At 33.6% G+C, this 15553-nt stretch overlaps 3 protein-coding genes across 10 annotated transcripts; 1 reads left to right on the top strand and 2 right to left on the bottom strand.

Annotated features, from left to right (window-relative positions):
- Positions 1-991: 991 nt before the first annotated feature.
- LOC107927660 (calmodulin-like protein 8) lies at positions 992-3311 on the top strand. The gene is made up of 4 exons (XM_016858769.2): positions 992-1195; positions 1284-1441; positions 1563-1643; positions 2991-3311. The coding sequence occupies exons 1-4, from the start codon at positions 1120-1122 to the stop codon at positions 3126-3128; spliced, it is 453 nt and encodes a 150-aa protein (XP_016714258.1). The 5' UTR covers positions 992-1119; the 3' UTR covers positions 3129-3311.
- Positions 3312-4279: 968 nt separating this feature from the next.
- Positions 4280-10634, bottom strand: LOC107927804 (uncharacterized). Of its 8 annotated transcripts, none has more exons than XM_041088143.1 (14): positions 9740-10634; positions 9540-9600; positions 9318-9437; positions 9133-9243; positions 8800-8997; positions 8522-8722; positions 8194-8394; positions 7884-8084; positions 7579-7779; positions 7285-7485; positions 6982-7158; positions 6734-6916; positions 6407-6610; positions 4280-6266 (listed from the first exon to the last, which is right to left on the bottom strand). In XM_041088143.1, the coding sequence occupies exons 2-14, from the start codon at positions 9580-9582 to the stop codon at positions 4600-4602; spliced, it is 3708 nt and encodes a 1235-aa protein (XP_040944077.1). In that variant the 5' UTR covers positions 9583-9600; positions 9740-10634; the 3' UTR covers positions 4280-4599. The 8 variants fall into 8 exon arrangements, with proteins under 8 accessions (XP_040944077.1, XP_040944079.1, XP_040944078.1 ...); XM_041088145.1 differs by having other exon boundaries at positions 4280-6269; positions 7579-7716; positions 9740-10619; XM_041088144.1 differs by having other exon boundaries at positions 4280-6269; positions 8194-8331; positions 9740-10619.
- Positions 10635-12495: 1861 nt separating this feature from the next.
- LOC107927791 (ATP sulfurylase 1, chloroplastic) lies at positions 12496-14912 on the bottom strand. Its single transcript, XM_016858905.2, has 5 exons — positions 14174-14912; positions 13538-13943; positions 13171-13431; positions 13000-13086; positions 12496-12911 (listed from the first exon to the last, which is right to left on the bottom strand). Exons 1-5 carry the CDS (start codon positions 14680-14682, stop codon positions 12774-12776), a joined length of 1401 nt encoding a protein of 466 aa, XP_016714394.2. The 5' UTR covers positions 14683-14912; the 3' UTR covers positions 12496-12773.
- Between the last annotated feature and the right edge of the window lie 641 nt (positions 14913-15553).

Raw genomic sequence — 15553 nt, 5'->3', positions numbered from 1 at the left:
TTCAATCCCAACTTTACCTTACACAAACATAAGGCAAGTTAACATTTTAATTAGGGTTAATTTCACTAGACGTCCTCAAACTACAGATTGAATTTAAAATTGGTTTCCAATTTTCAAAACATTTTAATTGAGTCTTTTAAGTATTAGTATCGTATCAATTAGATCTTTTTCATTAGCTTTACCGTTAGCTTAAGTGTTAAATGACAACTAAAATGTGATGTAAAGCATCTTTAAATCATAAATCAAAGGTGTAAACACGTGTGTACCTATTATATAGATAACTTGGACTTATAATTGTAAAAGAAATAATCCTCGTAAATCTCATTCATGCTATTTTTTAAAGTTCATCAAGTCCGATTTTTTCGTGTTGTAAGTACATACACGATTACTATTTGATCCATATATTCAATAATACGCTTCACTTTTTTTCTAAACTAGCTATATTAATGCCTAAATTGATTATTAGGATGAGAGAAAAACTTAATTGATATAATATCGATATTTTAGATTCAATTAGAATGCTTTGAAGTTTAAGGACCAATTCTGTACTTTAAGTACATACATATTACAATTTGACCCATACATTTTATAATATGCTTCACTTTTTTATCTGAACTAGCTATTAACGCCTAAATTGATGATTATACTGACAGAAGGACTTAACTGATATAATATCGATATTTTATTACTCAATTGACCACCGATTAATTTTTTTTCTAAATCCATTAGATTTTTTTTCATGATCAATATTTATAATAATTTATTATGATTTCATTCCTTACATCCAAAATCCACATCTCTAATTGCAATCTTAAGTCTTAAGTCATAACCTTGATTTGACTTTCTTATTATTAAGTTGATTTACTTAATTATTTCTCTTTTTCCTTTTTATTAAAATATATTATTTCTAATTTTAAAATTTTTAAATAGAAAATAAAAAAAAAATTGGCTACACTTCATTGCATTGGAATTCTACATAAACCCAGCTAAGCTTGAGCTATACTCAAAACAACAGACACCCCTCTCTTCTCTTTCTCTCATATCATCTCTTTGTCCCTCTGGAACAACTTTCTTGAGAATATTTTTTCCTTCTTTTTCTAGGCAACCAAACAAATAAGAATGGGTGATATACTGAGTGAAGAACAGATTGTTGAGTTCAAAGAAGCCTTTTGTCTGTTTGACAAAGATGGAGATGGTTCATATTTTTCATTTCCTTCATACTTTTTGTGGCTAAATTTAATGTATAGCACCAAATTATTAATGGTATTTTTGTTTCATTATAGGTTGCATTACTGTGGAAGAACTGGCAACTGTGATTAGATCCTTAGATCAAAATCCCACTGAAGAAGAGCTTCAAGATATGATAACTGAAGTTGATGCTGATGGCAATGGAACCATTGAATTTGCAGAGTTCTTGAACTTGATGGCCAAGAAAATGAAGGTACAAAAACAAAACCCAAATAATGTATGTATGTATGTATGTATGTATGTATGTATGTATGTATGATTGGTTGATTGATTGAAGTTGTTGCCTGTGTAAAAAATAAAAAATAAAAAACCAGGAAACTGATGCAGAGGAGGAACTTAAAGAGGCTTTCAAGGTTTTTGACAAGGATCAAAATGGGTATATATCAGCTAATGAGGTAAGTTTGATTTTTCATGCATTATTTCATGTTTTTTTTGGTCAAATTGTGTTTTTTTAATGCTTTATTTATAATTTAGCCCTTAAATTATACACATTTTTTAATTTGGTACTTAAATTTCTTTTTTTTTGGTCCTATTTTGGTATCTAAACTATTATTTTCATCTTATTTTATCTCAAAAAAAGTATCAACATCCAATAAGAATGTGTCGCATGTCATGGTTTAATTGGCAACTTCCATTTTTTGGGTAAATTGAGAAATTAATAGTTCAAGTACTAAAGTGTGGAAAAAGTCTAGATACTAAAATGAAAATATGTTATTTTTACTAGAAGTCCTTAAGCTGAGACCTAAATTTTAAATTGGCCCCAAATTTCAGAGCATTCTATTTGAGTTTTTTTCTATAGTCTAACCATCAACTTGGACGTTAAACGACAATTTGAATCTGACGAGGGCATATTTAAAACATATGAATCAAATTCTAAACGCATGTAAACTTAATGCATGAACGTGTTTTAAATATTCTCAACTAGAATATTTTAAAGCCTAATAATCAATTTAAAAATTTCATTGTTGTTTGAGGACTTCTAATGCAATTAATTCTTTTTCCTTTCCTAACTTTATTCAATGAAGGAATTATTGCTTTGAAGATTCAAATCCAAAACTTTGTTGGGATTACAAAAATTCTTACATCTTTTTAGCTTTGCCTTTCACATCCAAAAGCATGAAAAACCCACAACTAGGCTATTTTGACTATCCATAAAAGTTGTCTAGTACCTTTCATACATGCAAGGGAATAAAGTGAAGAAAGAGGGGAAGAAAGTTGGAAAATTTTGACCAAATACCAATAATACACACAATTTTAATTATGTTAGACAGCTTAAATTTCAATTTTTATATTTGGAGGGACTAAAGGGAAAATTTTTCTAAAACCCCTACCTAGATACTATTAACTTAGTACCATTAAGGTTCGAGTGTGTTTTAGCTCATTATTTTCATGTTTATGAGTTTAGGGACTATAGGTGGTTTTAGACATTATGTTGAAAAATAAATATGATCCGAACTTACAATAAGATGATATTTTAACCTGTCTTGACATTGATTTACCTTGGGATTTGCACATAAAGGAAATCAAATTATTTATATGGGGTGATTCACATGTTTTCACCATGGTTCAACTGAGCTTCTGGTGGACACCCATTTATATGATAGGCTGTAATGTCTGTTTTTGCATGCAATGAATGTTAGCCATGATTTTTACAGGACATTGGATTTGGGGTTTTGGATCTTAATTAATTTAATTAATATGATTAATTTAAAATTAATTAGTGTTGATTTGATTATGTGTAGCTGAGGCATGTGATGATCAATCTTGGTGAGAAATTAACGGATGAGGAAGTTGAGCAGATGATCAAAGAAGCTGATTTGGACGGTGATGGTCAGGTCAACTATGATGAATTTGTCAAAATGATGACAACCGTTGGATGATGATTAAAAAAACAACTACTAGGGCTTCATCAACCATTTGATTGATCAACTTATTATAGTTTTTTATTTTTAATTTGTATTCAAAATTCGTTTTGTTTCTATCTACCGAAGAAGTAATTGCTCTAATTTGTTGTACTCTGATGTCCATCAAGGACCTAAAGTTAAATTAGACCTTTTTTTTTACTTAAAGTTCAATATATTTCCCCCATTTTTTTTCTTGTATTTTAGTTGAAATTTTAATTTGTTTTAAGTGAAAAAAATTGTGAATTTTGGAAAATGGAACACCATAGTTATTAATACTAAAGCATTATAAAATCATTGTTTAATACAAATTGTACCACACTAATACGAGGCACAAAAATTGGGTATAGACAAAAAAATTTTAAGGCTTGAACCAAGCTTGATCCCGTTCGTTTTATACTTTTGTAGTATATATTTTTTATTTTTATATATTATGTCATTTGTATCAAATAAAATTAAATATATAGTGATATAATACTAAGCAAACATTAAAAAAATATGTTAAGTTGTCTGAATTTAAATTTTTAATAAAATGAAAATTTTTTAAAAATTAAGTATCAAATTATAAAATATTTTTTTAAAAAAATAAGTGAGTCTAAAACGAGTTTAAGTTAGCCACAAATATAGATGATTTTAGATAAAACTTAAACAAATATAAAGCACATTAATATTATGCATAAACCTAGCTCGAACCAAACCCGACCGCGAATGTATCTACCATTATAATAACCTATTACCCAAAGCAAAGTAAGCCAACAACAAAGCCTTGATATATGAGAGATTAATATCATCCATAAAATTCATTATTAATTAATAACGAATCAAGCACAATTTGATACATAAATTTTGATTTGGTGGAATTATATACATGAAACTTAAATTGTGATTTATATGTATATATGAAATTTTGATTCAATTGTGCATATTTAAAGAAATAAATACGTATATTTATTTTCATATTGGATCAATATAATTATTTGTGCATGCAATATATCAACGTAGATCGGTGCTAATTCGATAACATTGTTATTGGTTTGTAATATTTGAATCAAATCAGAATTCGAGGTATAAAATTACATAAAATCAAAGTTCATATATAACTAATTAAAAAAATTAAATTCATCAATTAATTAATAAATAAATAGAACCCTTCATCTTTTTTAATATAAAATTAGCAAATATTACAATCAAAGGCAGCAAAAAATAAATATTGCCCAAGTTTTACTTTTACATCATCAAACTCCATCTTTTATACAAATTCAATAAGAAACCCAAAAAAAAGAAAAAAAATACAGCCATAGTTACAATTCACATCTCTCACAAAACTCCATTTTTCAAAGCTTCAATTAAATAAAAATAATAAAAATAATAATTAAGCTCAACCCAACCCAACTCAACCCAAGCAAAAACAAAAGGAAAAAAAAAAGGGTCTTCAATGGTGTTTATTTGATTAATTTGTCACAGTTGCACAACACATGCAGGTGCCAAAGAAAGCAGTAATAGGCTTGCGTTTCACTTTACCTTTTGTTGTAACAGATGTTGAAACCTTTGTGGTTGTCTTGTTTGTTGCAGATTGGTTGCCTTGTTTCTTTGGGTTCTTCTCCATTAACATGTTATGTTCATCAGCTTCTTCTTCATCTTCTTTCAAGAATCCCAGGAATGGGGTTCTTGACTTCTCCGAATCACTTCTTTCTAATGTTACAGCTTTCTCCTCAGTAGCCATTGATTCGTACTGTGATGGGTTTTCACCGTTTTCAGTGTTGGCTTTCTCCTCAGCTTGGGTCGAGAAGCTCTCAATGGTGGTCTTATCTTGATACAGCAAAGGTGTTTGATCTGAGTCTTCAGCTCTTGCATGGATTCTGAGATCAAGATCAAAGCTTGGGGATTTTCTCATTTGAGAATTAATGGTATCAGGATTGGATTCCAGGCTGAACCTTCCCACACTTTCTCTTTGGTTATTATAATCACCATTGGCAATGGCAACAACTTGAGGTGTTTCACCATTTGCACATTGTTTACTACACTGTTTTGGTGTAGTGTCAATCATTGTTAATGGAATTGGTTTTGGATATTCTGAAAGATCCCATAAAGGTTCTTGCTTTACTTCTGCCATGACACTTCCCTGCATCTGTTCTATAGGATCATATGATTGAGATATACACTGCTTTCCATTTTCAATGGGATTTGAATCTTTCTTTTCTTCTATAATTTTTTTCTCTTCTGATTCCTCTTTGTTCATTTGATCCATGAAAAAGGTGTCTGAAGAATCAGTGACCAATTGAACTTCTTGTTGTGAGTCCTTTTGTTGTTTCTGGTGGTTAATAGATGCATCAACCATGTGACCATTCTCAAGAATCTTTGCCTGCAGAAATTGACAGTCCTTGTTTGAATCACAATCAGCATTGAGCAGACATGTTATTTTCTCTTTCTGACGGCCATTCATCATAAACTGAGGTGACAAGGCGCTTTGATCATCATCTTTTGATCCTTCTTCAGACCCCTGGCCATTTGGTTTTTCAGTTGCCTCCTGTGCAGATTGAACCTGGCAATGAGACTGCTTGGCATTTCCATTTTCAGATTCCTCCTCTACCGATGCACCTTTTTGGCTAAGAACCATGCCTTTGTCTTCGAGCTCGGTTTCGGAAGCTTCAACCAGGATGTTCTGTGATTCAATGGAATCATTTTTAGCTGAGTTCATCTCACTTGGCAACTCTCCATTGCATTTGGCTCCAATTCCTGTTGGCAAATCTGTCATTACTGTGGTTATAGTTCCTAATCCATTCCCAGCCTCATCATCCCCATCTTTAAGTTCAAGTTTCTCATCCCTGCTCACTTCTTTAATTGCCATTTCTTCCACCAAGAACTCATCCCTTCCTTTTCCTGCCTCCGGACTTAGATCAGGAGAAACAGTCTCGACCGGATCCGTTGATACGCTATCATCTAAAATGAAACCATTTTCCTGATCTTGGCACGTCAAAGATGGTATGATCATATCCTCACTCTTCACTGGCCCATTACACTCTAGTACCAGTAGTTCAGTGCAGATTTCAGCCAACTCATGCTCATCAGGCTCGAGTGAAGATGCTGCACCAGATAGTGAGTTGCTTGCCTCCTCATCTTCTGTTGCAAAATAAGCACCAAACGACTAAGATGGATGTCTTGTGTGCATTGCATATGTAAATGAAAAACTTTTTAATGTCAATTGATATTTATGATGTATTAGTATCTTTTAGTACACATCACTGAAGTGTACTAACCTTTCTTCATGGGATTCTGGTTCTCAACATCATGATTTCTTCCAGACAGATTCTCCTCGAAATTTGACTCTTTTTCCATCTCTTGATCTTCCAAGTTCTTAGTTGAAGAAGTTGGTTCGGTTTCACTGCCTCCAACTACTTCACCTGGTTTTGCATCAACTTCTGTAGATTCAGCTGGAGGATCAAGTTCAGTTTTTCCTTGTTCTGTAAACAACGAAGGACCAAAGTATGTTTTAAACCGATCGCTTGACAAAAAGATGAATACCGAAACTCGATTAAGACATTTTCAAGTTCAACTTCTGCATGCTAGAATGAGAACTTACTAACCTTGCCCTTCCAATATCTTGTTATCAGGAGTATCTCCTACTACCACAGGGTCACCAGAAGCCGATACGGCCTCTGTTTTATTATAATCTTCACCTTCAGCTGCACGAATTGTTGGATTTTTTTCTTCAATATCATCTTTTGCTAGAGGTTTCTCTTGAGGTTCAGCATTTGTGTTGTTCATTTCTGCATTTACCAGGATTGTAATTAGACAACCATATATTGGCAAACAAAACACTTCATTTACTAACCTGTCTCATGCTCTTCCGGATTGTCACTCTGAAGATCTGCGGTTCCCTCGGGTTCAGTAGAATCCAAGCCTATTTCATTTCCATGAGTAGCTTTATCTTCAACTGTAGCTAATACATCTGTGTTAGCAGCTTCTTGTGAGGATCGTTCTGCAGCTTCATCATTTATGGTAATATCTTCTGCACCAATTCAATATGGTACGGATATGTAAACATAATTTAGAAACACTGATGCTGAAACATGGTTTTCTGCATTAGTTCATTGGAATAGTGACATATAGGCACAGAAACGTTATATTTATTAACCTTTCTCATCATGTTTCTGCTTGTCAATACATGGATATTCCGTTCCATCATGATCATCGAAAACCAGCCCTGTCTCAGTTCCATGAGTACTCTCATCTCCACCTGCAGGAGCTAGGCGAGCTTCTGCATTTGTTTCATCTGTAATAGCAGCTTCTTTCAGGGGTATTTCCTCTACTTCAAGAATTGTGCTAGTATCTTGTTCTGCATGGATCCATCATCGTTGTAAGTCGAAAAAATATCCCTTAGTAAGCCTGAATAGCCAACTAGATATCAGCAATCAATATATATACTAACCTTTCTCTTCGTGCTCCGAGTCCTCAATATGGGGAGATGCTAGGCCATCATGTTCAAGAGAAACTGATTCCGTCTCATTTCCCCGAGTATTTGTATCCTCAGCTGCTGGAACTAAATGATCTTGTCCTTCTGCATCATCTGCATAACCAGCTTCTTTCATGGAATTTTCCTTATCTACTTGAATCATGTTAGTATCTTCTTCTACACCAATCATCATCATCATATACAGAGAAACAAATTCATTTAGGAAGTGCCTGGTAAATAGACAACCAAATATTGGTAAATAAAACACTGCATTTACTAACCTTTCTCATGCTCTTTCGGATTGTCACCATTAAGATCTGCGGTTCCCTCGGGATCACTAGTAACAAAGCCTATTTGATTCCCATGAGTAGCTTTATCTTCAACTACAGGAAGTAGTTGAACTTGTCTATCTAATACATCTGTGCTAGCAGCTTCTTGTGAGGATTGTTCCTCAGTTTCATCATTTACAGTAATATCTTCTTCTGCACCAGTGATATACAGTAGCATATATAAACATAATTTAGAAAAACTGATGCTGAAATATGTTGTTTCTGCATTAGTTCATTGGAATTGCAACATATGTTTATTAACCTTTCTCATCAGGTGTCTGTTTATCAACACTTGGATATTCCATTCCACCACGATCACCAGAAACCTGGCCTGTCTCAGTTCCACGATTACTTTCATCTCCACCTGCCGGAACTAGGCAAGCTTCTGCATTTGTTTCATCTGTATTAGCAGCTTCTTGTGAGGATTGTTCCTCAGTTTCATCATTTACAGTAATATCTTCTTCTGAACCGATTCAATACAGTAGTATATATAAACATAATTTAGAAATACTGATGCTAAAACATGTTGTTTTCTGCAATTGTTCATTGGAATTCCAACATATATGCAACAAAATATTATATTTATTAACCTTTCTCATCAGGTTTCTGCTTGTCAACACTTGGATATTCCTTTCCACCACGATCACCGGAAACCTGGCCTGTCTCGGTTCCACAAGTACTTTCATCTCCACCTGCAGGAACTAGGCAAGCTTCTGCATTTGTTTCTTCTGTCCTAGCAGCTTCTTTCAAGGGCATTTCCTCTACATCAAGAATTGTGCTACTATCTTGTTCTGCATCAATCCATCATTGTTACAAGTTGAAAAATGTCTTTTAGCAAGTATGAATAGCAACCAAGATATACACTAACCTTTCTCATCATGCTCCCCGTCCTTTATACAAGGAGATGCTAGGCCATCATGTTGAAGAGTAGCAGATTCCGTCTCATTTCGAGTATCTTTATCCTCAGCTGCAGGTACTAAATGACCTTGCCCTTTTGCCTCTTCTTCATAACCAGATTCTATCATTGAAAGTTCCTTATCTACTGGAATCATGTTAGTATCTTCTTCTACACCAGTCATCATCATCATCATCATCATCATCATCATCATCATCATCATCACCATATATGGAGAAACAAGCTTTAGCAAGTGCCTGGTAAATAGACAATCATATAATGGCAAGAAAATACTATATGACTAACCTTTTTCATCTTTTCCATTTACATATACATCTTCAGATACAACAACTTCATGATTTTGTTCCTGTTCGTAATCTGTTCGAGCAGCATCTTCCTGAGTTTTCTCGTCTTCTTCTGCATCATTCCATCTGAACTTTATATATGAAAATTAACATATTTTAAGCATATCAAATGTTGAACTCACTCACCTTTATTTGCTGTTTGAGAATCAGTATCTAGAATTGCTTGAACTACATGATTTTGTCCTTTCAAACCATCTGCGTGATCAAATTCTTGTACAGATTTATTATCAACTGTGTTATTTTCTTCTGAAACAGCACATCAGCATCATAAGTAGCTTAACATGTAGTACATTTTAGAAAAAGCATTAACTTAAACACGAATTCCGAAACACCTCACTAGGCACTTACCTTGAAACCCAGAAGTGTTGTTGTTCCCCATTTCATTTCCCATGTTTCAATTCACCAAACCCTGAATATATTGGAGCTGAAAGATCAAAATGCCTGTGGTAGTCCACTATGATAGCCAGAAAAAAACACTTTCCAATTGCAGGATTGAAAAACTAAAGGGAGTCTAATCCAAAAATATACACCTCCAAGGAAAACCTTACCATTGTGATGATGATGATGATATTCACATGCAAACAACTATAAACATTTCAGTAAAAAGCCTGATTTCATTGAGACCTGCCAGGGTGTTTACAGCAGTTGATGGAAATGGTGACACTTCATAGGCATTGCTTAAAGCATAAGCCTGAGAAAGAAAAAAAAAGGGTCCCCTGTCAGCCTAATTGATATAAATCTCACTAAAGTTGCTCACCATTTAGCCTTATATTATCCTTTTCTTTCCTTTTTGTGAGACATGGACATTCAGTGACTTTATAGTACCTAAATAATGTTCATTGTCGGCAAACTCTAAATTTACATAAAATTTATGTTGTTTTTAGGTTATTCCAAACTCTAGGCACTCTCAGAGGAACAAATAGGTTAGTCTAGGCACTCAGTTCTTTATGTTCTGCAGATATAAACTAGAGGTGTGTAGATGGCGTATTGGACCATAACCGAGTTAAGTTTGGTACTAGGAAAAGGAAAATTTATGTTTTTTTGCCAAGCAGGAACATGTTGGAAACACAAATGAGTTGGACTGTAGGTCGGCTGATCTTAGAAAGATAAGAAAAAAATGTAATAAGAAAAGCCTGATTTTAGTCTCAACATTGATAAAAGCATAAGAGAAAGGACCTACATGGCTGTACAGAGTTTATCAAAGAAGATGGCTAAAGGGACATTATTAGAATCCAAAGACAACTAAAAAAATCCCAGCAAACTTTGAAACCCTTTTATATGGTCCATATGAACATATATATATATAACTGGGACTGGCCAGCTTTGGGTATCTAACAATTCTTTAAACACTGTGATGGGTATGGAATAATTGTAGTGATAAGGCCATGAAGAGCTGGGACTGTTAATTCAAACATATCTTGGTATTAAAGCTTGTTGTTGTTAATGAAGGGGTGGCTAAAGACATGTAATTTAATGGTTATATATATTGCTTTACAAATCTTTCACCTTTGAACAAGCTCAAAAGCGAAGTTAATTGGACCCTTTTTTTTCTCTCTAATTGAAGAGAAAAATGGTAGGAATGGTGGTGGGTGGGGGATATCCACCATAATCATTTCTTTAGACTTTGAAAATGATTGCACCATTTGGGGGGGTGCCATTGCCATTTGCCTTTAATGAAACTAAATTAGTTAAAAGCTTTTTGTGCACAAAAATTAAGGGCTTTTGAGGTGGCAAATGAATCAATAAATCATGTTAGAGAAACTTTTTAAGCTTTGATTATAGGTACCCAATGTTTAGATTTTTTGTGAGGAAATATTGAAATTGGTATTTTAAGTTCATAATGAATTGAAATGTGAAGTAATCATTGGATCAAAATGTGAGTTAAGTTGGCACTCCAACAATGCCTTAGATGCAAAATACTTTGTTTTTTCAAATCCCATTCTAGTTTATATCTAATTAACCATTTAATCATAGAGGCTTATCTTCTTCCATGAAACCTTTTTTATGTAAAAATTATTCCACATTTAATTTAATATTTTTTAAGTTAGAATTAATTATTTGTATAATAGATTTAATTAAAATAATTTATTATAAGCACTAAATTAAGTCGAATTAACTAACTAGCTCACATATAATTTTCATTAGACGGAATTTAAAACTTGAACTTGAGACCTTACGTAAAAAATGTCAAGCTCCCTACCGTTTTGTTCGATAGTCCTTATTACATAAAGCTTTCTACTATATTATTGCATTAATAAAAGGATAATTAAAAAAAATTAAAAAAAAAAAGACTTTGTGGAATAAAAACTTTTCACCACTTATGTACCAAGTAATTACCCTCAATAAAATTTCTTTTATTAATTTTGAAAAAAAAATATATTAAGAGATTTTGTTGACAGGGAAAACAATTAAGTTTAAGGTTTGTATTTGATAAATTGTTACTAAGTTTATTTTAATTTCACAATTAAGGCACCAATACTAACATGTTTTGATGTACCATTTCAGGTTTATCGATTTTTTTTAACTATTTTTCACACACACAGATGTTTGTAGTCTCATTTTTAATTTCTTGATAAATTATACGTACATTTAAATATTTTTAATATATATTTATAATCTAATTTCTAGTTTCTTAATAAATTATATATTATATATTATTTTGATAAAAAATTACATATTATATATACATGTAAATATATCTCAATTACATTCATATAAATATATTTATTTATAAATATAAGTATTAAAATTATTAATTAGATTTGAACAATTTAATTTAATAACTTTTAATTTTAAATATAATTATAGAAAAACTAAAATGGTTAAGATAAAAAAAAATTTTAAACTTAGTTTACAATATCAAAATTTTGTACCAACTAATATAGATTAGTATCCATTGATACAAGTTGATATTGATTGAAACAGACCGAAACGGAACATACATTATTTGGTACCAATTTAGGACTGATACGTACCGTTCTGACAAGAAATGGAGTAATTTAATAAAAGGCCTAAACTATTAGGGATCTTAGACTCTTTTGATCCAATAGAATTACTTAAATTAATTGGGTTTGAAATCTAATTAAGGGGAAAAGCTCACATCATGTAAGGCTTCAAAGTCCTGGACCATGTCTAGTTTAAACCCAGATCCTTGCACTTTAAAGAGTCCAAAACAAGAAGTGGAACTCTAACTCAGCTTTGTTACAGACAAGACAAGCCAATTGTTCTGGTTCATATTTAGTATATCAGCAGTAGATTTTTCTTGCATGGCTTAAGAAACAACCTTGGATTTTTTGGCAGTAAATACGAGAATAACAATCCATGTTCCTCATTAGAAGACAATAACGTAATATATTTATATATATAGTACAATTTGCCCTTACGCTTAAATGGCTTAATGGAATCAATGGTGGATGCCTTAATGGGCATCCTAGTAACAAGGAGGCAAGTTTCATGACTATGAAACAGGGTCTCCACATGGTTTTTATTGAACAAAAATCTGGACACAAGAGACTTCACAAGGTCCAGATTACGCGATGGAGATAAATAGTGTTTCGAGGTTTGCTTCCAAATTCAATTCATCTAAGCAGCAACGGGTTGCGGTATTCTGTCATTGTCCGATGGTGTTAAGCTGGCGTAATACTCGACCAACACTTCCCAGCCGCCAGGGCACATAAATCCCGGAGGAGGGTTCTCTTTGTTCTTTGCTAATGTCCTCATCTGTAAAACCGGAAGCACCCCATTTTCGGATTAAGTTCAGATGTTGAAACCGAGTCTATGGTAATAATCATATGGTGAGAAAGCTTACCTTGGTGCCTGATATGAAGAGGAAGTCTTGAGCCCTCGAGGGATCGAAGAACGCCATTTTACCTTGGGTTTTATCATATGCAGCAACCTGCAATGGGTTCTCGAATCTTACGCCACAAGTAATTACATTTTAAGAGAAAATAGCAATGAGATTGAATGCTTGTTGTTATACCCTGAAAGGAAGGATGTTCAGCCGCTCAAGTCCAGGAGCCATGCTCAAGACCTTCTTCCCATGATCAGCATCATACAAATCTCTCTTTTCAACCGGATGACCCATTCCAGCCGGATCTCTACCGACAATGTAAAAATTGGCTCCGGCATTAATCCGAGCCTTAGCATGCCACTGCACTTCAGTTGGACCAGCATAGTGCATTGGAGATGGGAATATAGATACCACAGTTGTTTCAGGATCAAGAACACCATCCTCAAGCACCTAAATTAAAATATTTATCATCAATCAAGCATTTGCATTCAAAATTTAGGTTGCTTGGGTTTCAAGACATTTCCAAACAAGGCAAACAAGAGGTTGTATTAGTTACCTTCTCGTGCTGTTTCATTCGCCAACTAAGAGGAACATCATCTGCCTTAGTGTAACCTCCCAATGGATGAAGCAAAAGAACGGGATTCTTATAACCCATCTCGAGAAGCCGCCGATGAGTATCGGTCATCAACAAAGCGTGACCGTTATGAACAGGATTCCGAAGCTGGAAAGCAAACACGGCATCAGCATTGCGCCTCTCAAACTCTTTACGGAGTTCCACCGGGGACAACCGAAACCGATCGAGACCGTCGTTGTACTTAATCGGCGCTATAACCTCCAAGTCACCTCCAATCAACCAATTTCCAGCATTTGTTATTGTTTCTTCAACGTATGGTAAACCAGGGGCAGTAGTCCCCCAAGTCCTTGCTATCCTTTCTTCCTTAGGGTGCTTGTAAATCTCAATGCTGAAAACAATCAATTTAACCAAAGCATAAGCAACAACCAAAGATCATAAATTGACCCACATTCGAACAAGCTTCTCAATAATGCAAAATGGTGGATTCACAAAGGATTTTATCAGGTTATAAATGGAAGCTCAACAAAATGGTAAAACTAGTGGATTAGTCCCTATAGAATCTATGAAATTACATTTTGGTCTAATTTTTTTCTGTCCCCTGTTTTTTTAACAACTTACTCGGTGAGGATGGCGATGAGTTTATCATCCGAGTCAAGGAGAGCGACTCTGTCGGACTCACCGATACTCGCTTTTTGCAAATCGTCGATAGCCAATATAATCGGGACCGACATATTGACGAAGGAACCACCGTCGAGCCGGAGCGAGTTAAAATGAAGAGTTTGGAGGAACTCAGATTCCCTCATGAACCCGGTTAACGGGCTAGCCCAGCCTTCACTCAAAACGTGAACCCATTGCACGTCGATCGGAGTAAGCTTCACCTTGGGCAACGAAGCCGCTTCCCGCTTCTTCAACTCCCGCTCCGGTTCCGACACGTGGAGGTCGACGAGTTTCCCACCGTCCGGTTCGATCAAACCAGCTCGGATATGGACGCGTTTGGAGAAGGCAGCGGTCCGGGGTTTGAAAGAGAGGGAAACAGGGAGTTTAAAGGAAGGAACAAAATGGGTATTCAAGGATTTGTTCAAAGATTTGAATTGAAACGGAGTTTGAATGAAGATGGTGGAAGACATTGTTAAGAGCTTTGATCGGTGAATCAAAAAATAAAACACTCAACGTTGGGGTGTACTGTTTATAGCCTGGCCTTTGGTAGCTTGATTTGGTCGAGGAACCGTGAGAGAGACGAGACAAAGGCGTTGTGTTCTCTATGAATATGAAAAACATGTGGTCTCGATGTTGTTAATTTATAAGCTATTTTTGAGAGGATGAATCTGGACAGTTTTTTTGCTTGGTTTCTTCGTTTGTTTCATTAAATTGGAATTTTAAATTTACTTTTGTAGGTTTTGGGCGTCAAATTTGGCCACTCATTTGTATAATCAGCCATTACGAATCTACATCTTATCTATGCTTTAATATTTAGGGTAAATTTACACAATTAGTAACTCAATTATGCGTAAATTTTTGTTTTGATCTCTTAATTAAAAAAGCTATATTTTGATGACTAGCATTTTTTAAATTATTTTTTTATCAACCAACTATTAAGTGGCTAATGATGATACTTTTTTAGTTAGTATAATAATAATGATTTAATTCTCAACTTTTGTATTTTCTGTCAATTTGATCTTAATTTTATATAAAAAAATAAAAAAAAATTGAATTTTTTAAAAATTTTAAAAATTTCTAAAAATACTTAGAAAAATTCAAAAAAATAAATAAAAATAGGCAAAGTGCAAGAAAATGAGGAAATTTTATTTTTTATTATAAAAAAGATTTGAAATATAATTTGTTTTCGGTTTTGAAAAGTAATTTAAATGAATTGAAATTTGGAATTGAGTTTGAAAAATAAAATTTTGTGGTATCTTTTGTATTTTGGTTAAAAATTGTATCATAGTCAATTTTTTAAGTCTATGTAATATCAATTTTAGAAGAAGCTCTTCAACAGCA

This window comes from Gossypium hirsutum, chromosome D02 (assembly GCF_007990345.1).
Source record: "Gossypium hirsutum isolate 1008001.06 chromosome D02, Gossypium_hirsutum_v2.1, whole genome shotgun sequence".
In the NCBI taxonomy this organism is placed as follows: domain Eukaryota; kingdom Viridiplantae; phylum Streptophyta; class Magnoliopsida; order Malvales; family Malvaceae; genus Gossypium; species Gossypium hirsutum.
Note: the sequence above shows the minus strand (reverse complement) of the source record. Positions and strands in the feature narration are given on the sequence as shown.